The 17,671-nt window shown below is 45.3% G+C and overlaps 1 protein-coding gene across 1 annotated transcript in view; it reads right to left on the bottom strand.

The window, feature by feature from the left end:
* Positions 1-1,155: 1,155 nt before the first annotated feature.
* Positions 1,156-17,671, bottom strand: part of maml3 (mastermind-like transcriptional coactivator 3) — a 131,681-nt gene continuing 115,165 nt past the window's right edge. The window contains exons 4-6 of the mRNA XM_030743756.1: positions 8,441-8,695; positions 4,855-4,933; positions 1,156-3,486 (exon numbers count right to left, since the gene is read on the bottom strand). Coding sequence (XP_030599616.1) covers positions 2,408-3,486; positions 4,855-4,933; positions 8,441-8,695 — 1,413 coding nt within the window. The 3' untranslated portion in view covers positions 1,156-2,407. The remainder of the gene's footprint in view (positions 3,487-4,854; positions 4,934-8,440; positions 8,696-17,671) is intronic.

Raw genomic sequence — 17,671 nt, 5'->3', positions numbered from 1 at the left:
CCTCCAGTGGCCACTTGAGGCTGCCTGCAAACAGGAGTCGATCTGCATAGGCTCCCATGTTAAAGTACCCAACTTTACAGCAGAAATAAACATGTTTACAGCCTGCTACAAAAAATGTTTTTGGTCTGTATATGTAATTTACGCCTTTATAACAACTGTACAGTGGATATGCGTTTGTTATATGTGTCCCTTTTGAGTTTGTTAATGCTTAAAGTTAGGGGCGTGGCCTGTTTGACAGCAGCAGCTGTCTGATAAACCTCAATGCTAATTCAGATGACTGAACTGGACCTCTCCCTTGTTCTGTCTTTTGGAGCATTGTTAATGGAATTATGTTTGTACTTCAGTTCTTGTGAGTGAAATGCTAATAATTTATAAGTCTGTTACTCAGCACTAGTGAGCAGGTATCTGTGGCTGTGCGCTGTACTCGTACAGTTTAATGCATTCAAGTGTGGGCCATATTTGACTAAAAAGAAACCTACAGGCTAGTGGCCAACCGCTGCTACTCAACCTAGAGGACACCATCAGTATTATGAGCCTCTCACCATGGGTAGATACACTCTTCCTTCTGCACATTGATATGGTTGGCAGGTGTGAAAATGCTCACAATAAGCTTTGTGGATGTTTTTTTTTGGGTAACCAGATCAGGATTTCTGGACTGAGACATTCCCAGAGAGTTTTTTTGAGTGCAATTTAGTTTCCATTACACTTGAATGGAGGCTGAAATCTCTGCAGCCGAGTGGGCGAGTCACATAAAAACAGTCTAGAAGGATAAATAAAACTACACACCTGAGGAAAAATATGTAAATTAGATTTCTGGGGTGAACCGTCCCTTACAGGCTATCTGAAATTTCTCTCCTTAAAACAAACTCGAGCCTTGGCAGTCGTTCATTTTCCTCGCAAAGCGCCAGAAGAGCCCAACTTGCATTTCTTCACAGTAGTGTTACAGTACAGCACAGTTACCGTTTGGAGCGAGGGCGTTTTACAGCTGAGAGAAGCCACGACGTAAAGCAGGACTGACGACAAGCTGAGCCACAGTGGAAAAGGAAGGCTGTGCTGCGACTGGAGGACAAACAGATTTTCAAAAGATGACACAAACTTAAAAAAAAAAAAAAAAAAAAGAAAGAAAAAGCTAATTTAAACTTTATTTTTCCTTGTTTAATTCACAAACTACCAGCATCTTTGTTAGAGAAAGAACACAACAACAAACGAAACACTGCGAAAGGGCTTTCAATGAGCTTTTTTTTTTTTTTTTGTCTCTTTAAAAAGAAGAAGTCACTTGCGGTGCTTGAATACATTCGGTGCCCAGCGATCGTTTTTGTCAGCCTGATGCATGTGATGTGGCTTGTGTCACGCAGACAGAAGGTTTAATGTGTAGCCTAATATTAGTTCTGCTCGCTGCCTCTCACACATCTGCACGTCCTCCCGGGCTGACGCTTGTTTGCCTGTTTGTTGTTGTATACGTGTGCTTGCTTTAGCTGCCTATCCTCTCCTCCTTTTCTCTGCTTTTTTACTGCCTTTGTCTTCGTCTACATGTGCAACCACAGCGACACAACACAGGAAATGAACCACAACCCCCTCTTTAAAAATAATAATAAAAAAAAAAAACAACAAAAAAAAACGCCACTCAGGTTGGTTGCCTAGCAAAAGCACTAGAGGGCAGAGCGAGCTTGTGTGGTACAATAGAGGAGCATCATTTGTTCTGTTGTGATGTGCACAATTTAAACAGAGAAAGGAGCGTTGAGAGCGAGGAACGAGTCTCTGGAGAGAGGGTGGGAAAGACGGGAGGAAAGAGGAATGGAGGATGAGAGAGAAATCAAGTGAAGGAGCGTGAGGGAATCAGATTTGTGAGTGTGTGTTTGTGTGTCTGTACGGGGGGGGTTACGAATCTAAGAGAAGAAATGTGAGCGTTGAGAGTGCTTTCTACTCCCTTCAGCTCCTCACATAGTTGAGAGATCTGAAGCACTGATCAGGGTGGCACAAACACACAAACACAAATAAATTGCTGTCTTGAGAACAAGTCTTCCTTCCCCTTCATCAGTCTGCAGTTTTCAATCAGCCCCTGTCGAAGCTCGGGCTCAAAGCGGTGCTGTGTAAATGGGCCGCGCTTTCAAACACTGGAGAAAAATTCATTCCACGGAGAAAAAAATAAAAGGGAAACTAAGGAAACACACCTCTTAATCTCTATATTGGTTTTCCATTATTATGCACAAGACATAATGATAGCTCTCTCCATCACACACACATACGTACACACAAAATGTAACACAGGAACTCATTTATAACCTTGCTCACGTTTTACGAAACAAAAACATGCCAGTCCACGTCACGTTTTGTTTTACTTTCTCAGGTTTTAAAATTTGTCCAACTTTAAATGTTTAGTTCATCCAGTAAAAACTTTCCCCGTTGGCTATTGGCTCGAGAAAAACTCTTCCATCCAGCCGTCGCTTGAGTCCAGCTCTGCCCCCGAGCCATCGCCCAATCCGAAGGCTCCTCCGCCTGAGGGCCCGCCCCCGTATCCATAGGATGACATGTCCTGATTGGCTGTCCTCTGGTAGCCCTGTGGCTGACCTCCAACCCCGACACCCCCTGGTCCGTAAGATCCACCTCCTCCACCGCTCGCCCCTAATCCTGGCCCCCCTGGTCCTGGCCCGAAACCGCCCATCCCCGTCATTCCCTGGCCCATCACCCCCTGGTTCATGCCCTGGTTCATAACCATGGGGCGGGGTTGGTTGGTCCTTGGTTGACCACCTATGTGAGGCCCCATCATTGGGCCAGCCATACCTGCCGCTGGGTTTCCCAACCTGGGGTCCATCCCCTGGCTCATCGCCTGTCCCGGGCCCTGAAAGTGTTGCTTAGCCATGCGTGGGGGTTGACCCGGCTGCATCCCATAACCCTGGGCAGAGCTGAACCCCACCATGTCTCCTCCCCCTCCTCCTGTAGTCCTTCCAACGCCTCCCCCCATGGCCTGCAGACTCTGTCCTTGCTGCTGCGGCCAACCGCCTGCTGCCATTCCTCCACTGCCTCCTCCCAGCATGCTTTGCAGTCTCTGTGTTTGAGCTTTGGCATTAGGAGGTCCTTTAAGAGGTTGTTGGGTCATGGAGTTCATTAGCATCCCTTGCCCTCCATAACCTCCAGCTCCACCACCCCCGGGTCCTCCAGGCATAACTCCGACTCCGGGACCTGCACCTGCCTGCCGGGGTGGCCCCGCGGTGGGGTTGTGCTGCGGCGGAAGACCCATGGAGGCTTGGACGCTTTGGCTCTGGTGCTGCTGCTGCTGGTGGATCATTTGGCTCATGGAGGGGTTTAGCCCATACAGGGAACCCTGATTGGATCCCTGGTTACTATAGGGGAGGCCCATGTCGGTTTGGGGTCCTACAGAACCACCCTGGCCCTGAACAGAACTCATCTGGACCATCTGCTGCTGATTTTGTGGCTGCTGTTGCAGGAGGCGGGCAGCCCGAATATTCTGAAGACTCTGAGGGGTACCTAGGAGTGGAAAATAAGAGGAATTAGAGAACAATCAGGAAATAGTTGCAGGGGAAAATCTAAGAGTTCTGGAGCCTACACAGTAGATCCACTTAAATGAGCCAAAGGCCATAAGACGGACCTAATAAGTCATCACTGAGGCAAAGATTTATGTTGCACGACAACCTGTTTACTCTGGAAACGAATGCTTCCCATCCAATTTGGCTCAAATCCGACCCCACCAAAATAAAACTAAACACTTTGAAGCACCAACATCTCACTCCTCTACTTTTTTCTTATTAGATGCTCGGTAGTAGCTGAGCTGAGGAGGTCTGCTAGCGTGGAAATGGCTCTAAATCCTATAATAAACCCACTTCTGACATCATTCCACTAATCCCCCACCTCACAGCTCAGGCTGGAAATGTAACAGAGGAGTGAGAATGAAGAGGATCACACACTTCAGTAAGTAGGAAGTGAGCAGAGTTGGAGGTAACTATATATTCCACAGATCACAAATACACTGAGTGCGAGTGTTGCAGGTGATATGAGCACAATCACCAATACACTGCAGGACAGCTGAGCTAATGTGTGTATTTCCAGGCTGGACGTTTTTGCTGGAGCCCCCCCCTCCACATTATCTCCTTCACTTGCAGACAGACACTGATGGCTATAAATGGTTTTTCGACCTGACTCTCCTCCTCTCTCTCTCTATTTTCTTTGTCTTTCCATCATCCTCTCACCCTTTTCTTTTCTCTCTCTTCAGCCTCTCCTTCTACCTACCCAACCATCTACCTTTTCCTCTAGCTGCCAGCCACCCCGCTCTCTCACTCCTCCTCCTCCTCCTCCCTTTCTCTCCCACTTCCCCTCCTCTCATCCATCTCACCGACTTCACCGGAACTCTGGGGGATCCAGGACAGACAAGTTGCCGTGGTAACAGGCAGAGCAGGATTTTTATTTTTTTTATTTATTTTTTTTCCCAGAGAGAGGAGGAGAGGCAGGCTGGAGAGCATCTGAGTGCCAACTGATGTATCTGACAGAGACAGACAGAAAGGACGAGGCTTGGTTTCAGGGTGATGTTTGGTCAGTGCTGTTGTTTGCATACATATCTGTCTGTGAACGTGGCACCGAGTGAACCGTAAAATCTGTTACGTCCCTAAATGTCTTGGCGCGCCACCACGTATACCATACTTGTTGCCCACCAAACATGCCTGTGTAATTGTAGGCATTTTTCCCCCCATAACCATCTGGATGCTAAAATCCATTTTAGAATTTGCTAATCAACAATCACGCATGAGAAAATCTTGTGGGGTGCTGCCATTCTTGTGTGGCCGCATACATTGTGTGCGCTGCTGCACAGATGAAATGAATGCACGTGTTCATGTGTCTCACCTTGGTACTGATTGACTTGGGGATATGGATTCCTCTGGCCCTGGCCCATTTGTCTGGGGAGATGTTGCTGCTGCTGGAGCTGCAGACACAGACAGATGGAGGTTGTTAAGCATGTACGCTGAACCCGCGTTACATCCGCTCATACCTTTTTCATGAATTTTGCATCATCAGAGTGTGAGATACACAGAAGAACAGGGTCATATTTGACAGTAAGAGTAGTTTAGCAGAAGAACCTTTCTGTCGCTCCTCTGGGGCTGGAACGAAGCCAATGTGGAAGTGCCAAAAGCAGCAGTTCCTCTAATGGCCACATGAGGCTGGCGCCAAAAACGAGTCAATCCCCACAGACTCCCATCTTAACCCTTTAACAGCGGGCGATTGCAGCTGAATCACCTGTTACCTGCCCTCACTTCCTGTGAACAGCTGGTTAACGCAGAGCGTATCATGGCTGAGACGTTTGAACAAATGCATTGTGAATTACCGTAATTACACGACTGTTTGTCCTATTGGGGAAATTCTACCAGTTTCTGCAAGCTGAGAAACTGTGCTTCACACCCAACATGAAGAAAGAAGGAATGGCGGCACTTTTGAAGTTCACGGGTGCATGCTTATTACAGTTGATGGTAGTTAAGTACAGATTAGGGCTGCAACTCCTTGAGTAACTCGAATAATTCGATTATAAAAAATCCTCGACACAAATTTGTTGCTTCGATGCTTCATTTAAACTCTGCAGCTCAGGTGTCTCTGTGTAAGCGGAGCATTTAATCCACACTAGCAGCATCAAAGTTCTCCGCTGCTGTGAAGCATTTCCATCATTTGGGAAAAAAAAACAGTCCTTTAACACCAAGTGGATCATCGCTGACACGTTTTTTCACAAAACCACTGCTCACTACAGCCGTGTGTGTGTGTGTTGTGCTCCTGCTGCGAATTTCAGCTGATCCGAAACGGATCGCTATAATTACAGTTTGCTAACGGGTGCCGCTATTAGCATTAGTGATCATTTGGTAATAATGGGAAACATCCCGGTCACCTGTTCAGTACCGAGGGGCTTTGTCAAAATATTTTTATGCTTTAGTCCCAGATTAGCAACAAAAAACATTTTTAGGAGGGTTAGCATTACAACATTAAGCTCATGCAGCCCCAGTTTTTCAACAAAAACACTGATAACACAACAGCTGTTTTAAATGCAGTCTGCTGCAAGCGCAAAGAGGCGGAGCCATTACCGAGACGGTGAGCTCAGGTGGAGCGAAAGGAAACGTTTTTCTAGTGTCCAAAGCAGCAGCGTTTTTTTTTCTTTTTCTTTTCGAAGGGCCACATTGAGAAAAAAAATGTAATTGTGCATTTTGAGAATTGAGTCAAAATTTCGAGAAAAAAGTTGAAATTCTATTTTGAGATTAAAGATTAAATCAAATAACTGCCACGGCTGCTACACCCTCTACAAAATGCCTTGGGTAGATGAAACAGCTTGATCAGCTGTCTTATTGTGTCTTGTGATTGTACATATCCCCTCTGTACTGCACCACGGTGCAACCATCCTTGCATCTGTCCATTGCCAGTTTTTGTGGTTTTTCCTTCTGAGCAGATGCAGCTTTCTGCACCATCTCTCTAACGTCATCATACTTATCACTACATCGTGTTTATGTGTTTAAGAGAAATAATTTCCTTGTTACTAAAACCGATTCTAAAGTATAGTTTCACTAACTCATCGACACAAGACAGTTTGGAGAGGGTGTAGCAGACATGGCGTCGCAGTTGTTTGAGTTGAAAGACAACTGTAGCCCCTTAACTGGCCAGGGCCCGGTGACAGGCCGTTTGTAGTCCCTTTTATATGGCAGGCTAGACCCTCCCATTTTTATTGACACGTCATTCGGCCAATCATGTAACTGGCTGCGCCAAATCACCTGACAAAGCTACGTGACACCCTCTGAGTATTATTGGCTCTGGGAAACCCATTTCTTAACATGATTGGCCGAATGAGGTGTCAATCAAAATGGGCGGGTCTAGCCTGCCATATAAATGCACTTCATTCGGCCGGCGGACCAGACGTGGCTGGTTAATAGGCTATGAAATGGGTTGTTCAAGCCAATAATAACCAGAGGATGTTATGTAGTTTTTTCAGGTGATTTTTTTTGCTGCCAGTTAAAGGGTTAATCTCCACATTTCAACTTTTTTCTCGAAATTTTGACTTTATTGTCAAAATGCACAATTTAATTTTTTTTTCCTCAGTGTGGCCCTAATACTCCTTAGTACTTTTTCCTGTAACCACCATTAAAACCTTTACTGGGACACAGCTGGAGGTCCTGCATCAACAAGTGTCAACGTGAAGAAAAGGGAACTTTGCAGCTGCTCCATCCACCGCTGCTTGTTTCACCCAGAGAAAAAAACTGCAGTAAATCTACAGAAATTAAAATATACAGATGCACTGTTAATAAGACAAAAGTATTTCTTATCCGATTACTCGATTAACAAATGGAATAATCGACAGCCTACTCAATAAAATAACTGATAGTTGCAGCCCTAGTACAGATCCAAAAGGAGTTCTGTAACAATCAAAGCAAGGAAGACGTTGGACACACTCGAGACTGATGTTGGTACAATCAAGGTTGGGAAGATGTTTGGTATAATAGGTGCTGGGGACAGCAGAGGAAGATGTTGGTACAACTGAGTTATTACAGATGTTTGTACACCTGAGGTTAGATAGACGGTTGGTATAACAGGGACAGATATTGCTACAGTTGATGTTGGGCACAGTAGAGACAGATGTTGGTACTGTTGAGGTTGGACAGATGTTTGGTATAACTGTACTACAGCAGAGGCTTTGGTATAGGAGAAGAGAGAACAATGTGTGCTGACTTGTGTGATGTTCTCCTACACGAACAACATCATATCTGATTAGAGTTTGAACAGGAAACCAAAGGCAGTAATGATGCAACCATAGTTCGTACTGCAGGTATAAAGAAAAACTTAAAAGGTCTGATCATTAATAAGCAGTCCGGGTCTTGGAAGCAGCTCCCGAATGTACGCATGGACAGGTTGCTGATTTAAATGAAGGTGTGATACCGAGCTAACAACATACACTAAGCCCCAGCGGGACGGCGTTCCTTTTGGGCACCTATATTTGTGTGTCTGTGTATGTTTTTGCTGATCCAATTAAAGCCCTTCGTAGTGGGTGGTGACTTCAGAGTTCAGAACTCTTTAACACTTGATTCCCTCACAGAGAGAGAAATAAAAAGAAAACACCACATTATCACAGCAGGCGGCATGTGACAAACACACACACACACACACACACACACACACACACACACACACACACACACACACACACACACACACACAAGACATGAAAAGGAAGTAGTGAAGAGGGGGCTGGTTGAGGGTAATTATACATGCAACCAGACAACAGTGAGGAAGAAGAGAGGATGAGCTGCTGATGCTGACAAATCTACACGGATGTATGAACAAGCAAGGCAAAGAAACACACACACACACACGCAAAAATGATAATTTAATGGGTGACAGATGAGTCACAGAGGCCTTCCTTCCTTTTTAGTCATCACCTCACTGAATGACATGAACATAAACTCACCTGTTCGGCCAGGAGTTGCTGCTGCTGCTGCTGCTGTCTCTGCTCTCTGAACAGTTGCTGCTTCTGCTGCTCTATTAGGTGCATCTGTGCCCTTTTCTCCTGCTCCATCACCATAATCTGCTTCATCATGTCCTGCCGGTAGACTGGAGGCGGCCCCGATCCCTGGTTGGGCCCCACCCCGGAAGCAATGCCCCCAGCAGGGTGAGGAGGTGGTATGGCGCCAGGTGGCCGTGGCATCCCCACCACACCTTGCTCCTGGAGGAAAAGAAGAGGGCAGAAGGTCAGGTGGGCAATCAGCCAATAACACCCCACAGAAAGCTCACATAACTGTCTTTTACATATGAGGCTAGCAGCCAGCTAGCTTAGCCTAGGATAAAGCACGGATTGTATCTAAAAGATGAAGGTAGCCAATTTCCCACTGACTTCTTTTTGAAACCAGAGATCTCGCCCCCTGCTGGCCCTTAGAAAGAATGCAGGTTTATGACACTTCCGCATTGGCTACCCTTCTCATATCTAGAAGCTACAGAGCTTTTTATACACAGTCCATGGACTAAAGACAGGAAGCAGCAGAGCTGTAGCCACTTCTGTGTCAAAAGCTAACAAAATCAGCAGACTAGCACCTCTAAATCTCTCCATCAGTCGAGCTAGGCTTCCCTCACAGCCTGTAAATTTTCCATCAAGTAGTCACATCTATAAGCTGTCCTGTAATTACCGCTTCAAGAGTGTTTTTTTTTTTAAATATTAAGTTTTGGAAGTCATCCCTCCCTGGGCTTGTATGTAAGATTATGTAAAAAGTACCAGGCCAAAGGAACATTTTTTAATAATGAAGAAAGTCTTCAACCACACCATGCATCGGTCTGCTGGATTCAGGCTTCTCCCTGAAATCTGTCCCAAATGAAGTAGTGAAGCCAAAAGTGGAAAGCTAGTAACTCCCAACTCAACTAATGATCAATAAAAGAAAACTGCAAAAAAACAGCTTCAGACTAAAGTCAGCACCGGTGGAGGAGAGACAGCCACTCGTACCCTTCTGGCTTTATGTGCAGATGAATGTCCACAGCTTAACACATTTCCTTTGATGCACTGATTTAAAAAAAAAGGAAGAGTTGTACAGCTGCTGGCAGATGTGTTTTTGTTTTTCCCCTCATCCTCAAACAGAGCTAGGGTAGACGCCCCACCAAGCCCCTACTTTCTCATTGTTTGTGCTAAGCTAAGCAGCTTCCAGCAGAAGCATCATATTTACTGTGCAGACACAGCACAACTCTCAGTGTTAACTCTCTCCGTGCAAGAAAGCAAAGTAAATGCATTTCCAAAGATGCTAAAATATTCCATCGAAGCCAATTTTAATCATGTTTGTCCAGTTTAAGTAAAACCAAACAAAAAGGAGCTACATTAGCTTCTCAGCATCTAACAAAGCCATTTCAGACTGAAAACCTCTCCACTGAGTCACTGTTATCGCTCTTTATAACAAGTGAATGCCACACAATAAGATCAGATACATAAGGAAGGCATATTTGATACACTATCAGAGATGTAGGGATTAGCAGTGGCAGCTTTGCATGGTCCTTTTTAGGCACAGCGCTGCAGTCAGACCCTGTGATGTATTTTAGCTCACAAAGACGCAGTCCAGCTGTCTGTGAATGACAGCGAAAAACAAGATAAAAACAAGACTGCCTCAAGATCCAGCACGCCGGGCCACCCTGAGTCCTCTCAACGGGGGCACTGGCTTGTCCTCGCTGTGCTGCATACATTATCTCCTCATTAGCATATAAAGAGCACTTCCTCCTCCACTCAGGCGTATGCTAATCTCTAATAGGATGAAATGGCCTGCTCTGGCCAATGGGAGTGGAGTGTTTATGGATCTATTAAAGGTTAGACAGCTGAACGAGAGTGGACATTGTTTAGGCCTGCCAGCAATGGGTGTGTGTGTGTGTGTGTGTGTGTGTGTGTGTGTGTGTGTGTGTGTGTGTGTGTGAGATTCAGGCCAGTAAAGACTGTTTGCACATATAAAAATGCACGAGCACACAGGAACAAAGAGTGCACAACAAATCACATTTAACTGCAGGGCAAGAATGAAACAGCAGGATTACAGCACCAAATCAAAGCACCGGCTCGAGTCAGTAACACACCAGTATACTCAATATGTTTTCAAAGAGCCAAAGCCTCATAATCCGCGAGGCTCGGCTCTTCTTAGAAAGGAGTTATGTGTAGATAAACCTCATATATTAGAGCACAAAAAAGCGCTGTGGAGCAAACAGGATCGGCTGCTTAGGACTGGCTCACCAGACAGCCAGACCAGACTGATCGATGTTCAGAGCTACGTGTCTCATCTCCGGATGGCAGCAGAGCAGTGAGACAATGCATGAGAGGAGCGGGGAGACGGGGGAGCTGCAGTGTTGGGAAATGACCAACGGGTGGCAGTGGTGATCTTTAAGCGTGTGTGTGTGTGTGTGTGCGAGTGTGTGTGTGTGTGTCTCACTGGCCTCCTCTCAGCAGATGGCTCAATCATGACGGCTCTGATCTACGATCTCTCCCTCTCCCCCACTCACTGAACCACTTTTCTTTCCTTCTCTCTAAACACCCCCCCATCAAAGTCCTTTCTCCACTCTTTCCCTGCTTCTATCTCTTCTCTGAAGAGAGGGGGGGCCCTGAGTCATGTCCACACAACTGCAGAGGAGCGAACAAACGGAAGAACGATGGTTTGGAAAGGACAGAGGAGAGGGAAAAAGTCTTAAAGATTTTCTTGGAGGTGGTGTAAAATAGAATAGAATAGAATAGAATGCCTTTATTGTCATTATACAGGATGTACAAAAGCAGCACAGTGGCATCTTCCAAAAGGAAGCACAACTCCAGCGTATCCACAAGTTAAATAAGAACACACAGACACGAGCGAAATAATGAAAACATAGTAAATGAATTAGTATTAGGACTATTTCAGTGCTATTAGTCCTTCGCTGAAGCGTTGCTAATATACAAAGAATTAAATCTCACGCCAATAAAGCTTATTGAATCAAAAGCAGGTATCTTGTTTGGAATGAAAAAGCAAATTAAATTAATTGAAGGGAAGAGAAAAGACCATGTGTGAGGAGAGAAACGAAGCATGGGAGCAGAAGGAGAACCACGGGAGGAGGATTTGAGCGTAGATCTTGTTTGGGGAGGAAAAATCGAGAGGAAGCGATGGAGGTGATGAGCCAAAAGAGGAGGAGGAGTAAAAGGTGGGCTGGAGGGGAGGAGAGGAGAGCAGGTACCCTGGCAACAGTTGCTGCAGCGAGGAGCAGATGGCGCTCGGAGGAGCAGTTATGGCCGCCGCGCCTGGTCACCCTCCGCAACGACCGGGCAGACCCAAACAAACAACACACGGTGCACACGAGAGTGCAAACGAGTCGCCTGTGCAGTATTAATATGTTCAACCAATCTTCCACTCCCTTTGTCCTGTCTCATGAACGTTGTTAATAATGCAACAAAGAGCATCGACTGTGTGTGTTTTCTCTTTCAGCACTGCCGATCCAACTCTCTCTCCCCCAGACGCTTCGTTTTTGGCACCTCGGACCGGCACGAGTCAGCCCCCAAACTCTGAGCTGTTCAGCAGAAATGGGTCAGTGGATAAAGTGAGTCGAAGCTTAGCTGCTAACGAATAAGAGCTCAGTGAGAGGCCGGAGTTTGAAACCGAAACAGCTACTGTAAGTCAGCCAGTTTGTGGCAGGAAAGATGAGGCAGAAAAAAAAGAGAGGGGGGGGGGTTAAAGATGAAGAGAGAGTTGAATGTATTGCAGGTTGCTCTGGAGGATGTGTGTGTTTGTTTGTGTGCATGTAAGTGTGTGTGTGTGTGTGTGTGTGTTGGAGACTGTCAGCTTTATTGGGTTAGGAGGCATGGAGAGCCTAGGTGATTACATTACACATGGAGTGAGCGGAAATATGTGTGCGCATGACAGAGAGGGGGAAGCTGGTGAGAGAGACTGAAATATGTCTGCTGCATTAACTGTATGTGAGTTTGTGTGAATGCGTCGGTATGCAGGGACGGGTCCTCTTCAGAGCCCGGTTAGTTGGGGTCTGATTGAGTCACTGCAGTCTGTTTTTATGGGCACAATTTTCTGTGCACAAACTGAGTACATCATATAGCAGTGAAATCTGCTCACACTGGTTTAGTCATCTTGGCAAATACACTCACTTGCCACTTTATTAGGTACACCTTGCTAGTACTTCATCTTTTACCTTCAGAACTGCCGTTCTTCTTAGTGGTACAAATTCAAACCAAGTGCTGGAAACATTCCTGAGAGATTTTGGTCCATATTGACCTGATAGCATCATTGTCTGCTGCACATCCATGCTGCGAATCTCCTGATCCACTGCATCCCAAAGGTGCTCTCTTGGATTGAGATCTGGCGACCGCGGAGGCCGTTTGAGTCCGGTGAACTCACTATTGTGTTCAAGAAACCAATTTGAAATGATTTGACATTTATGACATGGAGCTTTATCCTGCTGGAAGCAGCCATCGGAACATGGGTGCGCTGCGGTCATAAAGGGATGGACACGTCAGCAAAAGCACTCAGGCAGGCTTAAATGATGTTCACTTGGTACTAAGAGGCCCCAAAGTGTGCCAAGAAAATATCCCCCACACCATCACACCACCAGCCTGAACTGTCAATGCAAGGCAGGATGAAGCCATGCTTTCATGGTGTTTATGGAAAATTCTTACCCAACCATCTGAATGTTGGAGTAGAAATCGAGACTCATTTGACCAGGAAACATTTTTCAAAGCTTCTATTGCCCAGTTCAGGTGAGCTTGTGGGAACTGTAGCCTTAGTTTACTGTTCTGCCAGGAGTGGCATCTGGTGTGGTCTTCTGCTGCTTTGATGTGTGCAGAGATGCTCTTCTGCATACCTTGATTGTTATTTGAGGTGCTGTTGCCTTCCTATCAGCTCAGAGGTGGTTGTGCAGGAAAATCCAAGCAGATCAGCAGTTTCTGAAATACTCAGACCATGCCACGTTCAAAGTCACTTAAATTTCTTCCCCGTTTTAATGCTCAGGTTGAACTTCAGCAGGTCAAAAAAAAAAAAAAAAAAAAAAATCAAACATGACATTTTCTTTCCTCACATTACAATCACTGACTTCAGTTCATGTGCAGGTAGGAGGGAAGTGATGTCACAGTCAACAACTTTTGAGGACTGGAGATATGAACATTACCTTTACTTTAGTGGCACAAAAGGACAAAGACACAGCGGTGAGCTGCAAACTGTGTCCACTCTAACAAAACATCAGATCTTTGCAAGCATCTGCGCAGACAGCATGCTAACACAAAGCTAAAAACCCCAAATGATGTTAAAGTTCAGCGCATGCTGACCCCAGCCCGGCAGCCAGATCCTGATCTCCAACAGGTAACAAAGGCAGTGATGAGCAGCCGGGCTTGCAGCCTCCATTCCTGACCACACCTGTTTCTACAGTAGACCCGTTTTTTTCTGTGACGTCTTCTTTCGGCTGCTTTTCACCAGATTTGCTGTCAGCTTTGCATTAATGACTTAAAACTCCAAAAGAAAGCGTAATAAAGTAATTTTTTATAAAAGCAATGAATGACGTGTAAATACATTCCTTATTTTGAGAAACGACCCCAACATGGATGAAGATCTGAAACAGCTGCAGATAAAGGAAGGAAGGCAAAGCTTTCGATCTGCGGCTCGATCTACGTTCTAACCCTCACCTGTGGTCGTGAGATATGCTCGAAACAGTAAGCTTGGGAATACAAGCGGCCAAAATTAGCTTTTTCCACACGGTGTATTGGTTCAGTCTTAAGCCTCTGTTACGGACAGCTGGAGACCCGATGGCCAAGTAGTTATTCCTGCTGTATTTCTTTGAAGTCCACTGCCTGGGGTGCATGGGCAATTAGTGCACTGTAATGGAAATTCTCCACGGATGAGTCCACGTGGTCACAAAAACAGGCAGGCACGTGGACATCTGCACAAACCCTAATGCTCACTGAGTTACCTCACTTGGACCCGAGTGGACGCAGAAAATATGACCGAGTCTTTAGTGATAAGGTGAAGAGCTCAGAGAGGTGGATCAGGTGGGTCAGGCATCTGATCAGGGTGTCAACCTGGATGCCTCCCCTATGGATGTTTTCCAGGTACGCCCAACTGGGTGGAAACCCTGGGGAAGACCGAGAACCTGTGGGAGAGATCATATCTCTCATTTCACAGTGCTGCTGGGGAGAAGAACATCTGGAATACCCTGCTTGCCCTGCTACCTGACTTTGGATAAGCAGAAGATAACAGATGGATGGATGGAAAATGGACTTCCTCTCAAACTTACCGGAGTGGCTCGACCACTTCCTGCAAAATAAATCCTTTATTTTGCAATGATGAACTTAGAACAACTGCTTCTACCACCCTGCAGAATAAAACACACTGACAGCTGGAACTATCCTGCATTTTGTCAGCTTCATCAGTTCGTGGTTGAAGCCTGTGCTTCAGTGTAGCTGCCGTATGCTTACAAGGCAGCAATGCCTCCTAATGCAGGAAATCAGGTCATGGTTTAACATGACAAATGTTTTAACCGTTTTGTAATTGATTTGCTTGTGATGTTCTGGTTCTCGTCTCTCCATTCTACTCCATCTAAAAAAAACGTACTGGAAATACCCCTGTTGGCATGAACATCCACCCTCCAGCTGAGACGAAATTCCCATCTGCGACCACACAGCAGTGAGATTAAAGGCTGCACTTGCTACACTGAAATAACACACACACCTAAACACATGCACCCACACTGGAAAAGCAAAGAAAAAAGAACAGATTACTACAGCACTACTACAAGTTTACGCAAAAAGAAACACACACACACAGTCGCACACAGCCTATAAGAGCATCGGCGCCCGGCAGCCGAGCGCTGGGTGCCCGTGTGCTCTCCGGAGTGGCTCACATCTGTCACCCTCTTGTGTAAGAGGAGGGAGGGGGAGGGTGTGAAGAGGAGAGAGGAGATGCAGAGTGAGGGCTGGGTGCATAAGGAGATGCTTCATTAGTTTGTTACAGAGGCTGCAGCTGCAATCAGACTGAGACGGTGAACAGGAAGTGCATCGTTCTTTATCCAAGTCTGCATGTAGATGAGCAGGAGCGCTGCAGCAGGTGAAGGTTTGTGGGCATGCCCGAGCAGTGTCCCTGGTTACCAAAGCCAGCTGAAGGTCACAGAGCTCTTTCCCAGCCAGAGCTCATCCATGCCTGAACGTCCTTGGGATTCACGCTGGCTGACCTTAAACTCTGACCGAGAGGTGTGGCAAAATATGCAAATCAAAAGCGCGGCTTCGTGGAGGATCTGGTGGTAACGCGACTGCAAAATGTGTCTGTTTGCCGGAGTGGAGCTCTACATTTTCAAGGGTTCCAGCCTGAATGAATGGAGATACAGAGGAACTACAGATGCATGAGGGATTATATTTCAAAACCTGTGAAATGGATGGCAGATGACACTGTGTGCTCATCTATAGGCCAAAACACACAATTTCCCTCGTGTTGTAAACTCCAAAAATTCACAGAACGTGCAAAAACACAGATTTTTCCTTTAGTTTGAAAAACAGTTTGTTTTTAAAGATAAAAGTAATAATTACTTTAGTCTATAACTCACTATTTTCATTTGCCTACTTGTTCTCTTAAAATTGACCATCATTTGGCTTTTTATTACCCATCACCAATTTCCATTCATCAGGGCTAAAACATTGTCGCTTTTTATGTAATTCAAACATAATTAAGTTTAATTAACTCTAATTAAGTGCAATTAAATCTAATGAACACAGAGTGAGAAAAGCCACACGTGAGAATGACAAACAAAAGGAAAATATAAAGCTGGGCAAACAGACAACGCACAGTTGGAGATTAAATCATAAACTGTACATAAAAAAATGGACACAGTGACCTCACTCACTAGTTTTTGGACTCTGCATGTTGAAGCCTCAGTATTATTAGCAGAGGTGGCAAAAGTACTGACATTCTGTACTTAAGTAGAAGTACAAGTACTTGTGTTAAAAAATACTTTGGTAAAAGTCGAAGTACTGGTTCAACTTCTTTACTTAAGTAAAAGTAAAAAAGTACAGGCTCTGAAATTTACTCAAAGTAAGAAAGTAAAAGTAGTTCTTTGGAGGACGTTTCTACCTGCTATTTTTGTGTAAAGCTAACTGAACCTTATTATATATTATTGTAATAATATAAAATAATACATGAGAACACAAACGTTATTCCAATCTAAATTTTAATTCTAATGAATGCTCTCAGCTTGAATCACAAACTGTGAAAGGGAATTTAAACACAGCTCTGTTCTCTGTGTCCTCCATAGTAGAGGGTGACTGTGCCTCCACCTAAACACCAACATGAGGATACTCAGGGGTTACAGTGGGATTCAGAAGGTGGAGGAAAGCTAAGATCAGCTGTAGTGGCTCTGCATGGGGAGAAGAATCACAGCTTTCTATTGTAGCTGCAGTAAATGATGTTGGTGTGCAGGCTGTGATCAGCTGACCTGCTGCTGCTCTGAGGTTTACTGCTCTGTGTGGATGAACTGAACTCACAAAGATGTAACCCAGTATTTCACAGCTATCTGAGCTGATCTCCATCCCCTACACTGACAGCATACAGGCTGTAGAAATGTTGGATTCAGTGAATGAATCTCAGCATCAGCAGCTTTGATTCAAACTCATCTCTGCTGCACTGATGTAACCTGTAACTCTGACCATGAACACAAAGTGCACCAACACAGAGCTTTACTGTAAATACAGTACAACAAGATAACCTGTTTATTACACACTAAACTGCAGTATTTTCATACAATCTTTGAATAACACAAAGTCAGCATACTTCAGTTTATTTTCCAGTCCTTACCTTTAACTCTAACCTCTCTTCTTCCTCTCCTGTCCTCTTTCTCCATCTCTGAGTGAACTTCTCTCTCTTTGCTCTCCCTGAAATACAGCAGCTCTTCTTTTAGCTAGCAGACACACTGTGTGACAAACTGCACACACTTTGTGTGTTTGCTGATATTTGTTGAGCATTTAGAAACGTTGCATTTACCTGCCACACGTTACTCCCTTCGTGCTCGCTCCTCTTCAGTAGCGCTAGCTAAGCTGTTTATGTCCCGCGAGCATAGCTTACGGATTCGGTCCGGCCCGCTGTGACCCCTGATTATAGCGCTATAAATGAGACATTAATTATATGGGTTTGTGTATTTAATCCCTTTGTACCCGATAAGCCCAGATGATGGAGGATACGCC

Source organism: Archocentrus centrarchus, chromosome 1 (genome assembly GCF_007364275.1).
Source record: "Archocentrus centrarchus isolate MPI-CPG fArcCen1 chromosome 1, fArcCen1, whole genome shotgun sequence".
NCBI lineage: Eukaryota > Metazoa > Chordata > Actinopteri > Cichliformes > Cichlidae > Archocentrus > Archocentrus centrarchus.
This window is presented reverse-complemented; position numbering and strand designations above follow the sequence as displayed.